General features: G+C 48.0%; 1 protein-coding gene across 1 annotated transcript; it reads left to right on the top strand.

Annotated features, from left to right (window-relative positions):
- Positions 1–212: 212 nt before the first annotated feature.
- On the top strand, positions 213–1,148 carry LOC138287010 (olfactory receptor 5G9-like). Its single transcript, XM_069227372.1, has one exon. It carries the CDS (start codon positions 213–215, stop codon positions 1,146–1,148), a length of 936 nt encoding a protein of 311 aa, XP_069083473.1.
- The last annotated feature ends 21,555 nt before the right edge of the window (positions 1,149–22,703 follow it).

Here is a 22,703-nt window from a genome sequence, read left to right as displayed (position 1 = left end):
GTAACTAATTGTTTAGAGCTGTATGAGTTGTCCAGTCTAGGCAAGTGTGCCTGACCACTGAAGCATTTATATATAAAGCTTTTGCATTTGAGTTCTACGAGAACTCACATACTACTCCTAGATTGTCTCAGAGGAGGTCTATATATGGATCAATGCTCATGGATGTCTTATCACTTTTTCTCTGCCACAGACAACATTAATCTTCTGTTGCTATGAAACCAGGAAACCGAAGCACTGTGACTGAGTTCATCCTCCTGGGACTTACACATGACCCAAAACTGAAAGTGTTTCTCTTCCTAATTTTAGTGGCAATTTACATCTTAACTCTGGTGGGCAATATCACCATCCTGCTCATTGTTTACTACAGCACCCAGCTTCAAACACCCATGTACCTCTTCCTGACACAGCTGTCCTTCTTGGATATTATTTTGTCTACAGTCTTCTCCCCTAAGACTCTGGTTGATTTGTTCTCTGAGAAGAAGACCATCTCTTTTTATGGTTGCTTAGTTCAACTCTACTTCCTTGGTGCATGTACTGGCACTGAATCCTTCCTCTTGGCTGTGATGGCATTTGACCGGTATGTGGCAATATGCAATCCACTATTATATAACGTCACAATGACCAAAGGTCCCTGTGTGTGTTTAGTTGTGGGTTCATATATCAGTGGCTTTCTGCACTCTTTGATTCACGCAGCTGCTGTACTTTGGTTATCTTTTTGTGGTCCTAATGTGATTGACAACTTTGCTTGTGATTACCCTGTGCTGATGAAGCTCTCATGCATTGATTTCTCTTTTAACGAGTTGCTGCGTTTTGTTTTAGTTGGATTTGTGGTTGCAATTCCTCTGTTTATCATCTTTGTCTCCTACTTCAAAATTATCATCGCCATCCTAAGGATCCGCACCACAGCAGGGAGGCGCCGGGCCGCCTCCACCTGCATCTCCCATTTCACCTGTGTCTTTCTGTTCTATGGAAGCGCTTTCTACTTGGAAGTTTTGCCCAACAAAAGCTCATCACAGCAGCAGTACAAAGCATTATTTTTGATCCTGACTGAGTTTATTCCTGCTTTGAACCCTCTCATCTATAGCCTGAGGAACAAGGAGATGCAACAAGCTCTGAGAAAGACTGTGCCCAGCATTTCTCACACTTAATAATGGTTTGTACTGTAAACCTCAAAAGGAAAATACTCATCACGACTGTGTTGTACGTGACTAGGCAATATTTGTTCATCCTTGAAATAAGTGTACATGACAGATACATAACTAAATGTATAAGAACATTAAACACAAAGGAAGAATAACAAATTAATGTCCATAGAAGTATCATTGTGAGAAAGTGGTGAATTTGTTCGGGTGGATTGGCGCCCACCACAAGTAATAAAGTCCCCATCATATTTATTTCAGTTAAAGCAATTTAAACCTGACTTCAACCACTCTTTGCTATGACACAGAGCAGACAGGCTTAACTTTAAAGAAGAGGTATGAAACATTTAAACATACCAAAACAGTTAAAGAGTCAAGCATACAACGCAATAAAAATATTACTCCCATGTATAAAAATAGAGTAAATTTCAATTAACAAAATGACATCCAAAAGTTAAAAAAAATAAAAATAAAAATAAAAAAAATAATGAGAATAGGAGATATGAATTTTAAAAGTTTAAAAAAGATATAGCACTAAAACACAATAGCACTCAATTGTCATGGTAGAAGGGAACCTAGGCGTGATTTGAGGCCGACTGGGATACACTAAGAAGATTTGTCTTGCTGAACCTAGAAGTAGAAAAAATATAAAAGAATTTCAAAGACATAATTTAAAAAGGAACTAAGTTAGTTCATTGATGAAAAATGTGTTTCCCCATCGGACAAATCTGAAATTAAAGCTGAAGTTTTGGAACTGCTGGCTGCATATTAGCCGTAGATTGGTCCTGCTAAGACTATGGAACATTTGAGGTTTTGGCTTGAAACAAGTTTCTTGGTCACAAAACACAAAGGGGCGTCATCATTTTCTCAAAGAGGGTGAAGCCTTCCAAGTTAAACCTGAAATCCGAAGCTTTGGAACTGCCAGTCGAGAACTTTCCCTGTAGGTTGCCTTGGCTCCGGCGCTCTGGAACACACGTTTTTAAAAAAATAAACTTTTTCCTGGTACCTAAGCAACCACAGGAGTACAATTCTATGCTCCATAATCCCTCATGTGGCACCTAGAGACTCTCAGGGTACCAGGTATAGGGCATCATTAAAGTTTAGTCCAATTTGTAGCTGCTACTGGTCAGCTGGGAATTGTGGGGAAAAAGACTTCCTGTAGTTATTTGTGTCCCTGTAGCAATGCAGGAGTTAGATCAACTCACCCTTGGATTTTACATTGTTTTCCTGGGTAGTAAAAGGAGCAGGTTGAGACCTTTAATGGTCACAAACTGCAGGACAGGTCCCTTTCCGTCCTTCCACAGGTCCAGAAAAAGTCTACTGGGGTATCTTGGGGTACCACATTTATACTTGGCACCAGCAAGTGATTGGAGAGGACTCCTGGGCACTCCCTAACCAATGGGGAAAAGGTTCATGGGGCAATAAAAGCCACTATTTTAGGAATACCTGTTTGTCTCAATCCAAATAGCTTAAAGTGTCAAGTGTAATAGCACTTTCAAGAATGCAAAAGTCTTTGGTTACCATAAACCTGGCACCTGATTGTTGTGGGTATGTAGGGGAATGGACTGTGGCAATCCCCAGTGTTCTCTTACATGCAACACTGAACTGCACTTGAAACAGGCACCATTTACAAAAAACTAGGGTACAGATGTCTGTAGGACATCCTTCAGCACCCGGACAGGAGATACACAAGAATTGCTCTGGCATCCTGTTCTCTCCCTTTCAAGTGCCCCAAAGTGTTACATGCAGTTCACATAATCTTGCCAGGCAGGATTTAACACTGTGGTGTCAACTGATGCCATCAGCCCTTCACCTGGCAAATTCTGCTAGGCTGAGGGGAGTAATCAGGGGAGCTCATTGAGGTCAACCTATTGTATATTGAGGAATTTCGCATCTCTTTCTCACCTCATTCATACCAGTTTCAAGCTGACCAGCTGGCAGAGGCTAATGCAAGTTACCCTTCTGAATGCTCAGGCAATTTCTACATGTTTTATCCAACAGTGATCTCCTTTCAAAAAGGGGATCTTCCTACAATAATGAAGAGTAGATCAAATTTGAAAATATAGTAAACTCTACTCAATGCAAGTTTCAGTGAAAAAATAGAAATCAGTGAATGATCACTAAAGATACAGGAAAGCTGTGTAAGCAGCTCTCAAGTGCTCACAGGGATAAAGGAATGCCATAATATGGTCACTATGATCGTCACTGCGTTAAATTCTTCCTGTTGCAAGTTTAATGCATGCAGCTGACACATTCCGTAATCTGTAGATCACAAGCTTGAATCGAGGTAATGCTGACTTCCAGTCTCCTGAAATTGATAAAGCAAAGGCACAGTGGGTAATTCTATTTGATAGTTACCTCCAGCACTTGGTGTTACGTGAAGCACTGTATAAAATATGTGATCATTTGCATTTAAAGATGCTGGTGGACGTCTGCAACAGGGTTTGACTGGCAGAGGAAGTAGGGTATAGGCCCTGATAAGAGGCCACATGCAATGCTTAAAACCTTCCAAAATGTGTACCAAAAATTCAACAGCAAATAGAACAACATCGTTAAAAATCATGGTCAATGTAGGGCTGCGAAATAAGCAAGCCGCTTGATGTCTCTTGGACAATGAATTGATTATCCTTGTTTTACCACTATGACTAGGGGCCAGCATGGTTTGGAATGCATCAGCTGTGGTGACAAAAGCACAGCCTGCATGTCAATAAAAAATACTATTTTATTTTATTTGATTTTATTTTACTTATAAATACTCAATTATTACTAGAATTGTGCCACTTCTTTATTATTGATAATAAATTCAACTTCATATGTTATATGCCTGTTTATGTTATTATATAAGTATATATATATATATTATCATTATATATTATATATGTATGCATGTGTGTAACATATGAAATCCCTGTAGAAAAACCCATCTTTTTTCTATATTTCAGTGATGACATGGCAACTCAACTGCTATAATTTATTATGTAATACAGTTGAGCTATCACATCATAATGACGTCTGCCAGGACCAGTAGCCAAGGTGAAAGGCAGGTCACAGAGCATCATTGCATTTTATAGAATTGACAGGTGAACTGGGTTTTCTTTTTTCTGAGAAATTTATGATGGAAAGTGTTATTTTCTTTCTTTGCTGGTCATTACAAAAAAAACACACCCAGCAGCTCTAATTGGAAAAGAGTGCTGAAAGGCCATCTGTGCGGTGGTGAGGTACCAAGCTTCAGAATCTCACTGGTATCTTCAGCAGTAATAATCAAAACCAACTGAAACATAATAGAGGACAAAAGGGTAAACAGACAGTAAGGAACACAGAAAGAAGGACTGAGCTGAGAAAAAATTCCATCCGTATCTAAAAACAAGGACAGAACTGTGCTCATGTTTGATGGACCAGGCCAAGCCAAGAAAGTGAAGCTACAAACAGAGGACAAGACTAGCACAATGTACATAGGGGAAGGAAGAAGAATCCGAGATGTAGACACTGAATACTCACAAGAGCAGGACAGGGAGCAACCAGAAAAAACTGGAAGAACTGGATCAGGATTGAAACAAGTAACACGTTGAAAGGAGCAAAGATTTAATAATCAGGAAGGACCCGATATGTAGTGGGCAGACAGAACCAGAATCACAGATAAGGAGGGGAAGAATGGTATCAACAACAGGGAACGGGACCAGGAAGGGAAAAGTAACAAAGCAGCAAGTAGAAAAGAAGAAAGTAAAAGAGAACCAAGTTAAAGGGACCAAGGAGCATGCTTGGAATCAGGTCAGTAAGACAAAAACAGCAGAAAAGACTATTGCAAACCACTGCACACTCAGGGTCATATCTATGAGCCCCTTGTGCCACTATTGTATCACTTCTTTTGACGCAACAGAAATGCAAACCTTCAAATCATATCAATGAGGCCAAGCAAAGTCACTATGCCAGGCTTCAATGGCCTCATAGATATGGAGTAATGAAATGAAGCGCAAATCACTGTATGGCCTTACTGTGCACAAGGGAGGCGTTCCATGGGCTATGCGGTGGGTGTTCCCATGCAACCTTCATGATTTTTGGTGCATTCCCAGATTTACAAGACCTTGTAAACCATAGGGATGCACCAAAACCTTACGCCTCCTTGTGGAATGCATAACATGGAGAAATATTTGTATTTATCCTCTTTTTTGACTCTCTCTATGTGTGCCGTATTCTGCAGCACACATAGAAAGAAGAAAAAGCCTCCCAGGATTGTTTTTATTCAGGAAGGTGCCCCTTCCTGCAAACAAACAGTCATGCCTGCCACGTGTTGCAATGGTGCCTGCTTTGGCTCTAGGATGCCAAAACGGCACCAAAGCAGTGGGAAGGTACAGGAATGTGCCATATGCCATGTATACAGCAACTGCCTGCCCTTACCTTTGACCAGGGCAGCGCATCAAGGAGCAAAATTTTGAGGGACAACGCTGCTAGACTTAGGCCTCAGTCTAGAGATACTCAGTGGGTTCCCACATATCAGGAAGAGATGAAAAAGTTTTTAGGTTTGACTTTTTTGTTTGGGTTGATAAGGAAGCCGTCACTGGCTTCTTATTGGTCTACTAGTCCCTTTATGGCAACAGCTATATTTCCTGCAACTATGACTAGTAATCGCTATTTGCTTCTTCTTCGTATGCTGCATTTTGTAGACAATGCTTTAGCCTTGCCACGAGATCACCCTGATTGTGACTGCCTTTTTAAGATTAGGGCTATCCTTGATAATTTTGTAGATTGGTTTTCAGAGGTCTATGCCAGGCAAAGAGTGGACGAGTCTTTTCAGGGGGCGTTTAGTTTTTAAGCAGTACATTCCTAGTAAGAGGGCACGGTATGGAATTAATTGTATATGTGTTCAGAAAGTAGTACAGGATACGTGTATAATTTCCGGGTCTACACTGGTAGGGATTTCAGTATTGACCCTCCTAGTTGTCAGCCCACTTTTGGAGTTAGCGAGAAAACTGTGTGGGAACTTGGTAGACGACTGTTTAACAAAGGTCACCATTTGTGCTTAGATAATCTTTACACTAGAGTGCAGTTGTTCAAGGAGTTGTTTAGAGTGGACATTGTTGCTTTGTTGTGTAGCCATTTTAGTTATAGCTCCATGAACGTTATTTTAACACACTAGGCCGCTGTGCACTTTGTGGTGTTGATAGAATAGATCAGAGGTTTACATTTATTTCATTTGGCAACTTTTCATGTTTTTATTGTGTTCAAGGATTGTTCACCTGAGTCAAGGATGAAATTTGTAAAATTTCAGGAGTCTGTGATAGAGAGCCTTATTGTGGTGGAACAGGCAAGAGTTCCTAGAGTAGCAATGGTGGAGGATGTGGCTAGATGGAAAGATCGCCACTTTCCAGATCACATTCCTCCCACTATCAAAAAAAGACTTGCCCACTAAGAAATGTAGAGTATGTGCCCGAAGAGGGATCCGGAGGGAGAGAAGGATGTACTGCCCCGATTGCACTTCACAGCCTGGGCTGTATGTGGCCTGCTGTTTCAGGAGTTGCCACACCAAGAAATGTTGTTGGGGAAATATCGTGAGCGTATACTGCCTATTTGATATTATCATATGTTCAGTTTCGCAGTTGGCATTACTGTCATGTATTTAGTTAGAGCTTTTGTGTTTGTAGTTTTGTACTTATTTTATAATTAGTTAGTGGTTTCTTTGTTGTTTATAGGCAAAAAAAGTGATGGTGGTGTGGCGCTTGGCTGGTGGTGTGTGTGGGGTGGCGATTGGCTGGCGCTGTGCGTGGGGTGGCACTTGGCTGGCGGTATGCGTGAGGTGGTGATTGGCTGGCGGTGTGCGCGGGGTGGCACTTGGCTAATGGTATGTGTGGGGTGGCGCTTGGCTGCCATTGTGCAAGGGGTGGCGCTTGGCTGGGGGGTGTGTGGGGTGGCACTTGGCTAGCGGTGAAAGCCAAACGTCAGTCCACACACTTCATTCAGCTAGTGTGATTGCTGTATCAGGCATTTGGGCGTATGTAAGTGATGGGTCCTTGGGTGGCGCTGTCTGTCGATGCGAGTGTTGTAATGTGCTGGTTCCGTGGCTGGCGGCGTGATTGGTCTTGTGCTTGTCATGTATGAAAGGTGTGTGAATGGACTGTAAAATGGTTGGTGCCTTGACGCGGCTTTACAGCTCACGAGCTGTGAGTCATTGGTACAGTTTTTTTGGCCTTTCAGTTATTAACAGCGCATTTCACTTTTGCGAAATCTCTTGTTAATAAAATGTGATCTACTGAACCATCACTCACCCTTGTGCCAAATGCAATGAGTATGTGTGGTAAAAATGACAAAACCTGCTCTGCTGTAATCAGGCGTCGCAGCACACTTGTGACATGCTAGGTGTCTCAGGTGGGACCTCGATGATGAACTTGGTTGGTGGGTGAAGGGTCTTTTTCACATAAGTTTGGCACATCCGTGAACACATCAAAATGATATATTACAAAAACTACCTGTGTTTTGGGGCCGAGGGGACACCTATGTTTTTGGTCCTGGGTGTGGCCTTCATCTAGGGAAACCTACCAAACTGAAACATTTTTTAAAACTAGACACCCAAAGGAGTCCAGGTAGGTGTGGCTTGCGTGGATCCCATTTTCTTACTCAGACTCCTCTGTAAACCTCCAAATTTGCTTAAAAAAGCATATTTTCCTGAATTTTGTTTGTAGGATCACCGCTCCAGCACAAAATTCCTACTCCCCAGCATTCCCCTCAGTCTCCCAAGTAAAATAAAACCTCACTTGTGTGGGTCCCCAAAGCAGAGTCAGCCTATAGATGTGTAAAAGAAAAATATGTGCTTATCAACTCGCTGTGCTATCCCCTCAATCTCTCCAGGTTTCTGGCATTTTTCTGTTGCAGGTACCTGGCCCACCCACACAAGTGCGGTATCATTTTTATCAGGAGACTGAGGGGAACACTGGGTGGAAGGAAATTTGTGGGTCCTCTCAGATTCCAGAACTTTCTGTCACCGAAATGTGAAGAAAAAGTACTTTTTTAGCCGAATTTTGAGGTTTGCAAAGGATTCTGGGTAACAGGACCTGGTGAGAGCCCCACAAGTCCCCTCATCTTGGATTCCCGTAGGTCTCTAGTTTAAAAAAATGCACAGGTTTGGTAGGTTTCCCTATGTGCCGGCTGAGCTAGAAGCCAAAATCCACAGATAGGCACTTTACAAAAAACACCTCTGTTTTCTTTGGAAAAATGTTATGTGTCCACATTCTGTTTTGGGGAATTTCCTGTCACGGGCACTAGGCCTACCCACACAAGGTAGATATAATTTTTATCGGGAGACTTGGGGGAACGCTGGGTGGAAGAAAAATTGTGGCTCCTCTCAGATTCCAGAACTTTCTGTCATCGAAATGTGAGAAAAAAGTGTTTTTTTAGCCAAATTTTGAGGTTTGCAAAGGATTCTGGGTAACAGAACCTGGTCAGAGCCCCACAAGTCATCCGACCATGGATTCCCGTAGGTCTCTAGTATTAAAAAATGCACAGGTTTGGTAGGTTTCCCTAGGTGCCAGCTGAGCTAGAAGACAAAATCCACAGGTAGGCACTTTGCAAAAAAACACCTCTGTTTTCTGTGGAAAAATGTGATGTGTCCAAATTGTGTTTTGTGGCATTTCCTGTCACGGGCACTAGGCCTACCCACACAAGTGAGGTATCATTTTTATCGGGAGACTTAGGGCAACGCTGGGTGAAAGGAGATTTGTGGCGCCAAATGTGAGGAAAAAGTATTTTTTTAGCCAAATTATGAGGTTTGGAAAGGATTCTGGGTAACAGGACCTGGTGAGAGGCCCACAAATCAACCCACCTTGGATTCCCTTAGGTCTCTTGTTTTCAAGAATGCACAGGTTTGCTAGGGTTTCCTAGGTGCCGACTGAGATAGAGGCGAAAACCCACAGCTAGGCACTTTGAAAAAAAACACCTCTGTTTTCTTTGTAAAAATGTGATTTGTCCACTTTTGTGTTTTGGGCATTTCCTGTCACGGGCACTAGGCCTACCCACACAAGTGAGATATCATTTTTATCGGGAGATTTGGGGGAATGCTGGGTGGAAGAGAAATTGTTGCTCCTCTCAGATTCCAGAACTTTCTGTCACCGAAATGTGAGGAAAAATTATTTCTTTAGCCAAATTATGAGGTTTGCCAAGGATTCTTGGTAACAGGACCTGGTGAGAGCCCCTCAAGTCAACCCTCCTTGGATTCCCTTAGGTCTCTTCTTTTCAAAAATACACTGGTTTGGTAGGGCTTCCTAGGTGTCGACTGAGCTAAAGGCCAAAATCCACATGTAGGCACTTTGCAAAAAACACCTCTGTTTTCTTTGGAAAAATGTGATGTGTTCACGTTGTGTTTTAGGGCATTTTCTGTCGTGGGCGCTAGGCCTACCCACACAAGTGAGGTATAATTTTTATCGGGAGACATAGGGAAATGCTGGGTAGATGAAAAATTGTGGCTCCTCTCAGATTCCAGAACTTTCTGTCAACGAAATGTGAGGAAAAAATTGTTTTTTAGCCACATTTTGAGGTTTGCAAAGAATTATGGGTAACAGGACCTGGTGAGAGCCCCACAAGTCACCCGACCTTGGATTCCCGTAGGTCTCTAGTTTTACAAAATGCACAGGTTTGGTAGATTTCCCTAGGTGCCGGCTGAGCTAGAAGCCAAAATCCACAGGTAGGCACTTAGCAAAAACACCTCTGTTTTCTTTGGAAAAATTTGATGTGTCCACGTTGTGTTTTGGGGCATTTCCTGTCACGGGCACTAGGCCTACCCACACAAGTGAGGTATTATTTTTCTCAGGAGACTTGGGGGAATGCTGGGTGGAAGGAAATTTGTGGTTCCTCTCAGAAGCCAGAACTTCCTGTCACCGAAATGTGAGGAAAAAGTGTTTTTATTGTGCCAAATTATGCAGTTTGCAAAGGATTCTGGGTAACAGAACCTGTTGAGAGCCCCACAAGTCACCCCACCTTGGATTCCCCTAGGTCTCTAGTTTTAAAAAATGCACAGGTTTGGTAGGGTCCCATAGGTGAAAACTGAGCTAGAGGCCGAAATCCACAGGTATGCACTTTGCAAAAAAAACCTCTGTTTTCTGTAGAAAAATGTGATGTGTCCACATTGTGTTTTGGGGCATTTCCTGTCACGGGCACTAGGCCTACCCACACAAGTGAGGTATCATTTTTATCGGGGGACTTAGTGGAACGCTGGGTGGAAGGAAATTTGTGACTCCTCTCAGATTTCAGAACTTTCTGTCACCGAAATGTAAGGAAAAAGTTTTTTTTTAGCCAAATTATGAGGTTTGCAAAGGATTCTGGGTAACAGGACCTGGTGAGAGGCCCACAAGTCAACCCACCTTGGATTCCCTTAGGTCTCTTGTTTTAAAAAATGCACAGGTTTGGTAGGGTTTCCTAGGTGCCGACTGAGCTAGAGGCCAAAATCCACAGATAGGCACTTTGCAAAAAACACCTCTGTTTTCTTTGGAAAAATGTGATTCGTCCACTTTTGTGTTTTGGGGCATTTCCTGTCACGGGTACTAGGTCTACCCACACAAGTGAGGTATTATTTTTATCGGAGACTTGGGGGAATGCTGGGTGGAAGGAAATGTGTGGTTCCTCTCAGAATCCAGAACTTTCTGTCAACGAAATGTGAGGAAAAAGTATATTTTTTAGCCAAATTATGAGGTTTGCTAAGGATTCTTGGTAACAGGACCTGGTGAGAGCCCCACAAGTCAACCCTCCCTGGATTCCCTTAGGTCTCTTCTTTTAAAAAATGCACAGGTTTGGTAGGGTTTCCTAGGTGCCGACTGAGCTAGAGGCCAAAATCCACAGGTAGGCACTTTGCAAAAAACACCTCGGTTTTCTTTGGAAAAATGTGATGTGTCCACGTTGTGTTTTAGGGCATTTTCTGTCGTGGGCGCTAGGCCTACCCACACAAGTGAGGTATCATTTTTATCGGGAGACATGGGGAAATGCTGGGTAGAAGAACAATTGTGGCTCCTCTCTGATTCCAGAACTTTCTATCAACGAAATGTGAGGAAAAAGTGTTTTTTTAGCCAAATTTTGAGGTTTGCAAAGAATTCTGGGTAAAAGAACCTGGTCTGAGCCCCACAAGTCACCCGACCTTGGATTTCCATAGGTCTCTAGTTTTAAAAAATGCACAGGTTTTGTAGGTTTTCCTAGGTGCCGGCTGAGCTAGAAGCCAAAATCCACAGGTAGGCACTTAGCAAAAACACCTCTGTTTACTTTGGAAAAATGTGATGAGTCCACGTTGTGTTTTGGGGCATTTCCTGTCACGGGCACTAGGCCTACCCACACAAGTGAGGTATTATTTTTATCAGGAGACTTGGGGGAATGCTGGGTGGAAGGAAATTTGTGGTTCCTTTCAGATTCCAGAACTTTCTGTCACCGAAATGTGAGGAAAAAGTGTTCTTTTTGCCAAATTATGCGGTTTGCAAAGGATTCTGGGTAACAGAACCTGGTGAGACCCCACAAGTCACCCCACCTTGGATTCCCCTAGGTCTCTAATTTAAAAAAATGCACAGGTTTGGTAGGGTCCCATAGGTGAAAACTGAGCTGAGGCCAAAATCCACAGGTATGCACTTTGCAAAAAAAACATCTGTTTTCTGTGGAAAAATGTGATGTGTCCACGTTGTGTTTCGGGGCATTTCCTGTCACGGGCACTAGGCCTACCCACACAAGTGAGATATCATTTTTATCGGGAGACTTAGGGGAAAGCTGGGTGGAAGGAAATTCGTGGCTCCTCTCAGATTCCAGAACTTTCTGTCACCGAAATGTAAGGAAAAAGTATTTTGTTAGCCAAATTATGAGGTTTGCAAAGGATTCTGGGCAACAGGACCTGGCGAGAGGCCCACAAGTCAACCCACCTTGGATTCCCTTACGTATCTTGTTTTAAAAAATGCACAGGTTTGGTAGGGTTTCCTAGGTGCCGACTGAGCTAGAGGCCAAAATCCACAGGTAGGCACTTTGCTAAAAACACCTCTGTTTTCTTTGAAAAAATGTGATTCGTCCACTTTTGTGTTTTGGGGCATTTCCTGTCACAGGAACTAGGCCTACCCACACAAGTGAGGTATTATTTTTATCGGGAGACTTGGGGAAATGCTGGGTGGAAGGAAATTTGTGTTTCCTCTCAGGTTCCAGAACTTTCTGTCAACGAAATGTGAGGAAAAAGTGTTTTTTTAGCCAAATTTTGAGGTTTGCAAAGTATACTGGGTAACAGAACCTATACTGAGCCCCACAAGTCACAAGACCTTGGATTTCCGTAGGTCTCTAGTTTTAAAAAATGCACAGGATTGGTAGGTTTCCCTAGGTGCCGGCTGAGCTAGAAGCCAAAATCCACAGGTAGGCACTTTGCAAAAACACCTCTGTTTTCTTTGGAAAAAAGTGATGTGTCCACGTTGTGTTTTGGGGGCATTTCCTGTCACGAGCACTAGGCCTACCCACACAAGTGAGGTATTATTTTTATCAAGAGACTTGGGGGAATGCTGGGTGGAAGGAAATTTGTGGTTCCTTTCAGATTCCAGAACTTTCTGTCACCGAAATGTGAGGGAAAAGTGTTCTTTTTGCCAACTTATGCAGTTTGCAAAGGATTCTGGGTAACAGAACCTGGTGAGAGCTCCACAAGTCACCCCACCTTGGATTCCCCTAGGTCTCTAGTGTTTTAAAAAGCACAGGTTTGGTAGGTTTCCCTAGGTGCCGACTGAGGTAGAGGCCACAATCCACAGGTAGGCACTTTGCAAAAAAAAACACCTCTGTTTTCTGTGGAAAAATTTGATGTCTCCATGTTGTGTTCTGGGGCAGTTCCTTTCATGGGCACTAGGCCTAGCCACACAAGTGAGGTGTCATTTTTATTGGGACACTTGTGGGAACGCTGGGTGGAAGGAAATTTGTGGCTCCTCTCAGATTCCAGAACTTTCTGTCACGGAAATGTGAGGAAAAAGTGTTTTTTAACCAAATTTTGAGGTTTGCCTGGGATTCTGGGTAACAGAACCTGGTGAGAGCCCCACAAGTCACCCCACCTTGGATTTTCCTAGTCTTGCATGTGGTTGGTTTGCCCATTGCTTATTTCTGGGGAGTGCAAAGCCACAGTCTCGCACATGGGTGGTTTGCCAACTGCTTGGTCCTGGGGAGTGCAAAGCCACAGTCTCTCAAGTGGGTGGTTTGCCCACTGCTTGGTCCTGGGGAGTGCAATGCCACAATCTCTCATTTGGATGACTTATTCCACTGGTTCTGGAGAGGGCTTTGTGGCCAGTGTGCTTCATCCTGCCAAGGAGGAGGTGAGTGGATGCCTTCTTCCACTGTTTCTGGAGGGGGCTCTGTGCCCAGCGTGCTTCATCCTGGATGGTGCAAGGTCACAGTCTCTCACCTGGGTGTCACACCTACAGGTGTTGCAGGGGCCAAGACGCACTGCAGCCCATGTAGTCACGACTACACACTGATCGACGGCAGTGACGGCTGCTCAGTGGATGGCAGTTGCGCTGCAGGTGGCGGTGCTGGCAGTGTTGAGGGGAGGCTCCAGGCCACCCCCTGCAGCGTCAGACGGCTGCCCACTGGGGCTGCTGGCAGTGGTGCTGCTGGTGGCGGTGCTGGCCGCGGTGCTGGTCGTGGTGCTGGTAGTAGTGGGGGAAGCGCCAGCCCTTCCCCTGCAGCCTCGGATGGCTGCCCACTGGGGCTGCTGGCAGTGGTGCTGCTGGCGGCAGTGCAGGTGGCGGTGCTGGCAGTGGTGGGGGGAGGCTGCAGCCCCCCCGCAACCTCGGACGGCTGCAGTGCCATGGCTGGTGTTGTTCGCCCCTTCCTGCCCTTGGCAGGTGGTGGTGCCTCCTTGCTTCTGCCAGCTTGTGTTCCTTTCCTGCCCCTCTTGGCTGGTGGTGCCTCCTTTCCCTTGGTGACTGGTGGTGCTTTCTTCCCCTTGCTGGCTGGTGGTGCCTCCTTCCAATGGCTAGGTGGCGGCCCCTTCTTGGCCTTGGCAGGTGGCGGCCCCTTCTTGGTCTTGGCAGGTGGTGCTGGAACACTGGCTGTGCTGACAGGTGCCTCCTTGGAGCCTCTCACTCCTGCAGTAGCTTTAGAAACCACAGCATCTCTGGACTGTGTGGCTGAGGTGCTGGGCTGGGTTCTGGCCACCATGGCCCGAAGTGAAGGACTGGGGGGAGGGGTAGGGAAGATGTCAATGTTGGCAAGGAAAAGATTCTTAGGGACACTGGGGTGGGAAGAGGGTGAAGTTTTGGGAGTGGAGGAAGAGGGAGTGGTTGTAGGAGGTGTCTATCTGCTGTGTTTGGGGGCAGGTGCATGGGCTGGATGCTGTTGTGAGGTGGATGGCTGTTGGGTGTCTGAGTGCTTGCGTTTGTGTACCTTGGGAGGAGGGGGCACAGACACAGTGGGAGAAGACACAGGGGATGTGTGCATGGATGTGGGGGTGTTGACTGCCAGTGAGGGGCGTGTAGTGATAGGCATGCTGGTGACGGAGGTAGTGGATAATGATCTAGTGCATGCAGGTGTGAGTGCAGATGCCACTGGGAGGGAGGGGACGGGGAGGATGAGGGGGACACAGTGGAGGCAGTGGATATTGGTGTGTCTGCATCTGGATGGTGCTTGTGTGAGTGCCTGTGGGATGATGTGTGGAGCTTGTGATTGCCTGAGACACTTCTGTGTGTTGATTTGGGTGCATGCTGGTTTGAAGGTGTGCTTGGGATAGGCTGGGGTTGAGGGGATTGGGACTGGGAAGGGGAACTTGGAAGGGGGAGGCTGGAGACAGGGACAATGGTTGTTTCAGAGAGTTGGCCAGAGACTGGAATGCTCTCTGTTGGGCCGCCACGCCAGAGTAAATGCCCTCCAGGCATGCATTTGTTTGTTGCAAATGCCCTCCTAGACCCTGGATGGCATTCCCTATGGTTGACTGCCCAACAGAGAGGGATCTCAGGAGGTCAATAGCCTCCTCAATGAGGGCAGCAGGGCTGACTGGGGCAGGGCCTGAAGTGCCTGGTGCAAAGGAGATATACTACCTCCTGGGTGAGCGGGCACGGGAAACTCGCTGAGGGGCTGCTGGGAGGGCAGTGCTGGCACGGGGGTGGCGGCTGTACCTGTAGTTGGGGCAGGCACAGAGGTGTCCACCAGGGAGCTTCCATCAGAGGAGGTGTTGCTGTCAGTACTGTCCCCTCCTGTCTCTGTCGTGGTGCTCCCCTCGCCCTCCGTCCCATTGGTGCCATCACCATCGGTAGATTCAGCCTACAGGCCCATTTTGGATGCAGCTCCCTCCGTCCCCGGTGCCTCTGCTCCTCTGCCAGATGATGCTAATGCACACAAGTACAGGGTGAAAATACAAAAGGGGGGGAGAGACAGAGGATACACTTGGTCAATGCCAGCAACAACACTACTGTTGGCGTACACAACTCACAGGGAACAGCCCTATGCACTAGGCCATGCACTACCAGTTACAATGCTAGTCACCAGGCCATAGGGTACAATGCCTGATGGCATTAGCTGCACACCTGAAACCCACAGAACCCTGCCCAGTAGTAGATGCCCACTGACATAAATGGGGTTGGAGTGCATCTGAGCTTGCCCAACATGGAACCTACCCTGCCATGTTCGCCCTGGCCTAGGGGCACCCACAGCCCACATCCCCCACCCAGGTAATACCTTAACATGCGCAAAGTCATGATTCTGAATCTGTACTCACCCCATTGTGGCTGCTGTGATGCCTTCAAGCGCCCATCCAACTCCGGATAGGCCACCGCCAGGATGCAGAACATCAGGGGGGTCAGGGTACAACGGGCACTCCTTCCTCGTTGGTAGGCCAACCCTAGCTGGGCCTCTGCCATCTTCCTTGCCCAGTAGCGCAGGTCCGCCCACCGTTTGCGGCAGTGGGTGCTCTGCCTGTCAAAGACCCCCAGGATCCGCACCTCCTTGGCAATGGCACGCCAAATACACTTTTTTTCTGATGGGCGCTGACCTGCAGAAAAAATAATGCAGAAAAGGTATTAGTCATACCGTCCGGACTGTTATGCTCATGGCCCACCACATCCCCCATCCCCTTACGCAAAGACATTGACCACCATACATGTAGTACTGTGCCCAGGACCCCTCAGACCCCCCTACACGAGGCATACACACACAACACTCCATACATTCATGCGCCACACATCATGCTCTCAGTGTACTCACCTGTTTGTCTGGAGGACCATAGAGCAAAGAGTACTGGGGTAGGACCCCATCACCAGTCTCTCTAACTCCTCTCAAGTGAAGGCAGGGGCCCTTTTCCCAGACACTTGAGCCATTGTCGCTTCCAGACACAGGTCACAGCAGCACTTGTATTGTAGGTCCTCTCCTGTTGAAGGTCAGGTAGCAAGTGAGTAAACAGATAGAAAATGGCGGTCACGTCAGTGATGGTGCGCACCGTCACTGCTGGCGTACATCGCCATTGGCTCCTGGAACCCATAGGCTCCAATGATAACCAATGCGGTGTTGAATGGTGGTCGTCGAGTAACGACCGCAAGGGCGCACAACGCCAGTGGAATTACCTAATTTCCACTTGTCCCTCCACACAGGTCAGGCAGCTGCCATTCGGGGGGGCACAGGCCATGGCACCTAACTGCGTCACAGCAGACATAGGCACATCAACTGACTTACAAGTTCACATGCTGTTTCTGTAAAGCAAACATTGCATATTAATCTGAGAATATGTTTGAATATGACCTTCTGCTCACAGTTTTTCACCCTAGAGTTCAACCACTGAGGATGAATAGGAGATGGAGACATCCCCCGTGTACAGACCCCTGATGGACCTGGCGACAATGGAGGACAGGCACATTATCCTAACCTACAGACTTGATCGGGCCACAATCCAAGAATTGTGTGCCCAATTTAGACAGACCTGATTTCAGCTATCTGCCACCCCACAGGTATGCCCTCTCTAGTGCAGGTCCTGTCAGTGCTCCATTTCCTGGCAAGTAGTTCCTTCCAGGCGACAGTGGCCATGGCATCAGGGATGTCAGAGCCTATATTCTCAAACGTGGCGACCAGAGTGTTGTCGGCCCTGATGAAACACATGCGCAGCTACATGGTTTTCCCCCGGGGGAGGATTTGGCCACAGTGAAGGCTGACTTCTATGCACTGGGACAAATCCCCCAAATCATTGGTGACATTGATGGTACACATATTACCTTTGTCCACTGTTCATTTACAGGTGTTCAGAAATAAAAAAAGCTTTAGCTCTCTGAATATGCAGATGGTGTGTTTGGCGGACCAATAAATCTCCCATGTCAATGCAAAGTATCCTGGTTCTGAGCATGATGCCTTTATCTTGAGGAATAGCAGAATCCCATATGTGATATCTCAACTCCAGAGGCACCGGGTGTGGTTAATAGGTGAGCCCATGGTCAACACCCAGTAGATGTTGATATATGGGTGTGGGGTTGTCCCTAAGGGTGAACGTGTGGCTAACAAGTATCCCTCGATATTTGCAGGTGACTCTGGTCACCCCAACCTCTCATGGCTACTGACCCCAGTGAGGAATGCCAGAACAAGGGCAGGGGAACGTTACAATGAGGCACATGGGCGAACAATAAGGATATTTAAAAGATCCTTCAGCCTCCTGAAGGCCAGATTCCGGTACCTCCATCTGACAGGTGGATCTCTGTACCACTCACCCAAAAAGGCGTGCCAGCTAATCGTTGCATGTTGCACAACCTAGCTTTGAGATGCCAGGTGCCTTTACTGCAGGAGGATGAACCTGGGGATGGTTGTGTGGCAGCGGTGGAGCCTGTGGACAGTGAGGAAGAGGAGGCAGAGGAAGAGGATGTGGACAACAGAACTATAATAATTCAACAGTACTTCCAGTGACACACAGGTAATACACTGCAACTTCACCTTCCATTGCAGTTTTGTGTTGGACATTGAACATGGCAGCCTGATTTCCCTATTTCTATGGCCACTTACTGTACCCTTTGGCATCTCTATTTTCAGATATCTGTGCCCCACTCTGGCTCCTGGTGAGTTTACTGCTGCACATTACATGTCATACCTATGTAAATATTACAGCACAGTTGAATTTCAATGTTTACAGCTTTTTAAACTAATACATATTTTAGACACTTGACAGACTCCATACTTGTAATAGTTCCAATGGTGTTTATTTCAGTGCTGAAAAGTAAATGGGGATGTGCAATGGGCTGGGTTGATGGTGGAGAACTGTCCAGGAAAGAGTCCAGTCTATTGGTATCACAGATGCATTGTCCAATGGGCCATAGGATGTAGAGCAATAGCAGTTCAAGGTGGACAGGGTGACAGGGTGGGAGACAAGGGTGACAATCAGGTGAGTCCTGTTTCCTGGCAGGTCTTGGCAGTGTTCTCTGGATTCTGCCTGGATCACTGTGGGAGGCTGGCCTGGCTTATAGTGGGTACCTGATGGTACTTACACCTTGTGCCAGGTCCAGTTATCCCCTAATAGTAGATTAGTAGTGTTCTAGCAGCTTAGGTTGATAGAGGTAGCTATAGTAGAGCAGCTTAGGCTGAACAATGAGACATGCACAGCTCCTACTATACCACTTATATCAGAGAGCACTACATCATAAGAATCACAACACTCAGAGTTACTACAAATAAAGGTACTTTATTTTAGTGACAATGTGCCAAAAATATCTCAGAGGATATTCTCCCTTAGGAGGTAAGTAAAATACACAAAATATAGACACAAACCAAAATCAGGTAAGTAAACAGTTAGAAAAGTAGTACAAACATTGTAGAATACAATAGGATGCAATAGGCTTAGGGGCAACACAAACCATATACAAAGAAAGTGGAATGCGAACTGTTCAGGGACCCCTAGGCTAGTGTAGTGTATAGAGGGTGGCTAGGAGTGTAAGAAAACACTAAGGGGGCCATTCTGACCCTGGCGGTCGGTGATAAAGCGGCGGCCAATCCGCCAACAGGCAGGCGGTAAAAAAAATGAATTCTGACTCTGGCGGGAACCGCCAACACAGACTGCCACTTTAACACTCCGACCGCCACGGCGGGACAAACAAACAGCGCGGCGGTCACCGCCAACAGGCAGGCGGCAGACAATGTACCGCCCACACTATCACGACTCACCAATCCTCCACCTTTTCCGGGGCGGGAGCACCGCCGATAAAAACACGGCGGATACAGACTACGAACGTGAAAACGCTCACCTCCACGCACTCCACGAGGACGGAGGACAGCATGGAACCCGAATTGAACATCCTACTTGCTCTTGTCTACCTGCTCATTTACCACGAGTACGAACTCCGGCGCAGACGACAACGGTGAGTAGCGCACCTACCACACAGGGGAGGGGGGAGGAGGAAGGGTTACGGCCACACACATACGCAATACACCCACCCCCCAACTATCTACACACCAATGCAGAGCACCAAGTCACAGTGACACCACCCAAACCACCCGGAATAATGAAAAGATAGAATTAAATTGAGAAACTAAATTTATGCGTAAAATAGGATCATTGAAGTCATGGTAAAATAGCACAAATAATTTAAAAAAATCAAGTAAAAATATTGCGTAACCGATAAACTGAGGCAATAAGTCCTGCACAGTCACTGAAATTACAACTGTCCGTGGGCCAAAGTGTATAAACACAAGGGCAAAGCCCACACAGGAGACCTGAGTCCGTTGGAGAGAACACTGCAGGGGCATCAGATGATAAAACTACAGGCACCTCAGGGGGAAGGGAAGGGGGGGCACCACAGCCACATGAGTCCACGACGCCAGATCCACGAAGGGGCCACCATGCCCACTGTGCCATCCTGGGGAGTGCAAAGCCACAGTCTCACAAGTCTCTACAGTGGGTGGGCTGCCCACTGTTCCATCCTGGGGAGTGCAAAGCCACAGTCTCTCAAGTCTCTACAGTGGGTGGGCTGCCCACTGTTCAATCCTGGGGAGTGCAAAGCCACAGTCTCTCAAGTCTCTACAGTGGGTGGGTTGCCCACTGTTCCATCCTGGGGAGTGCAAAGCCACAGTCTCCCAAGTCTCTACAGTGGGTGGGTTGCCCACTGTTCCATCCTGGGGAGTGCAAAGCCACAGTCTCTCAAGTCTCTACAGTGGGTGGCTTGCCCACTGTGCCATCCTGGGGAGTGCAAAGCCACAGTCTCTCAAGTCTCTACAGTGGGTGGGCTGCCCACTGTTCAATCCTGGGGAGTGCAAAGCCACAGTCTCTCAAGTCTCTACAGTGGGTGGGTTGCCCACTGTTCCATCCTGGGGAGTACAAAGCCACAGTCTCTCAAGTGGATAACAGTCACCACAGGCAATGGAGGAGGCAGGGTGGCCCGAGTGCAGCGTGAACAGTAGCTCGACACAGAACCGGCACTGTCATTGGGCCAGCGGTGCTTGAGACGGCGGGGCCCAGCAGAGCGGTGCTTGAGACGGCGGGGCCCAGCGGAGTGGTGCTTGAGATGAAGGGCCCAGCGGAGCGGTGCTTGAGACGGCGGGGCCCAGCGGAGCAGTGCTTGAGATGAAGGGCCCAGCGGAGCGGTGCTTGACAGGAAGGGCCCAGCGGAGCGGTGCTTGAGATGAAGGGCCCAGCGGAGCGGTGCTTGACAGGAAGGGCCCAGCGGAGCGGTGCTTGAGATGAAGGGCCCAGCGGAGCGGTGCTTGACAGGAAGGGCCCAGCGGAGCGGTGCTTGAGACGGCGGGGCCCAGCGGAGCGGTGCTTGAGACGGCGGGGCCCTGTTCAGCGGTGCCTTTCTGGACGGCGGAACCCTGTTCAGCGGTGTCTTTCTGGACGGCGGGGCCCTGTTCAGCGGTGCCTTTCTGGACGGCGGGGCCCTGTTCAGCGGTGCCTTTCTAGACGGCGGGGCCCTGTTCAGCGGTGCCTTTCTGGACGGCGGGGCCCTGTTCAGCGGTGCCTTTCTGCACAGCGGGGCCCTGTTCAGCGGTGCCTTTCTGGACGGCGGGCCCTGTTCAGCGGTGCCTTTCTGCACGGCGGGGCCCTGTTCAGCGGTGCCTTTCTGCACGGCGGGGCCCTGTTCAGCGGTGCCTTTCTGCACGGCGGGGCCCTGTTCAGCGGTGCCTACCTGGACGGCAGGGCCCTGTTCAGCGGTGCCTTTCTGGACGGCGGGGCCCTGTTCAGCGGTGCCTTTCTGCACGGCGGGGCCCTCTTCAGCGGTGCTTGTCCTGTAATTCAAGGGAGTCCTACCTCGCCAGGACTCCCTGCTCAGTCGCCCTCCGACCGTGCAGTTGCTGGTACCTTCGGTGACGGTGTCCTGGTTCCTTGGGTGTCACCCCTCACACCCGGGATGGGGCTTGTGGGGCCCTCCTGTTCCGCGCTCCTGCTGGCTGACTTCTCCGCCCTGCTGCCCTTGCCCTCCTTCGATGTGGCTCTCTGGGCCTTGCCTCCCCTGGATGTTGTGGCAGGTGAAGTGGCCGAACTCTGGTCCCTGGGGGCAGCCGTGTCAGCCTTCTCGCGGCGGCCCCTTACTTTACAGGTCCTCTTTCCAGGGGGGGGGCTGGCTGTCCCCTTGCTGCTGACCGATGTATCACTGCTGGCAAAGGGTGGACTCCAAAATCCATGCACTACGGTGACACTTGAAGCTGGGCTGGTGGTGGCTGAGGTGCTCTTGGGACTCTTAGAAGATGGAAGGGGTGGGTCAGGGGAAGGAAAGAGGTTAAGATTGGAGAGGTAAAGTTTTTTAGGACCAAGGTAAAGGGTAGATGTAGTGGTTATGGGAGCGGAGGAAGAGGAGGTGGTTGTAGGAGAGTCAGGTGTGCTGTCTTTGGGTGAAGGTGCATGGGCTGGAAGCTGTCGTGAGGTGCTTGGCTGTTGAGTGGGTGGCTGCCTGCGTTTATGTGTCTTGGAAGAGGGGGTGACAAACACAGTGGGAGAGGACACAGGGGACGTGTAAATGGCAGTGGGGGTGGTGACTGCAAGTGTGCGGACTGTACTGGAGGGTGTGCAGGTGATGGAAGTACTGGCTGTTGGTGGTGTGCATGCAGGTGTGAGTGTAGACGTCACAGGGAGGGAGGAGGGAGACGAGGAGGAGGGGGACACAGAGGTGGTAGTGACTGTTGGAATGTCTGCAGCTGTGTGTTGCTTGGGTGAGTGTTTGTGTGTTTTGTGGTGCTTATGTCTGTGTGAGCTGCCCTTGGGTGTTGAGGTGTGTGCAGGTAGGTCTGATGGTGTGGATGGGATAGGCTGAGGAACAGGAGACAGAGACAGGGTGGAGGCAGTTAGAAGAGGGAGACTGGAGACAGGGACAATGGCTGCCGTCAGTGCTGAGGCCAGAGAATTGAACGATCGTTGATGGGCAGCCTGACCCAAATGAATGCCCTCCAGGTATGCATTGCTACGATGCACCTCCCTCTCCACACCCTGGATGGCATTCAAAAGGGTAGACTGCCCAACAATGATGGTCTGTAGGAGGTCAATGACCTCCTCACTGAGGGCAGCAGGGGTAACAGGGGCAGGGCCTGAGGTGCCTGGGGCGAAGGAGATGCCCGCCTTCTTAGGTGAGCGGGCACAGAGCGTAGGCTGAGGGGCTGCTGGGAGGGCGGAGCTGGTGCGCTGGGTGGCGGCTGTACCTGTAGAGG

This window comes from Pleurodeles waltl, chromosome 4_1, assembly GCF_031143425.1.
Source record: "Pleurodeles waltl isolate 20211129_DDA chromosome 4_1, aPleWal1.hap1.20221129, whole genome shotgun sequence".
In the NCBI taxonomy this organism is placed as follows: Eukaryota; Metazoa; Chordata; class Amphibia; order Caudata; family Salamandridae; genus Pleurodeles; species Pleurodeles waltl.
The sequence above is the reverse complement of the archived record's forward strand: the minus strand, read 5'-3'. Positions and strand labels throughout refer to the sequence as shown.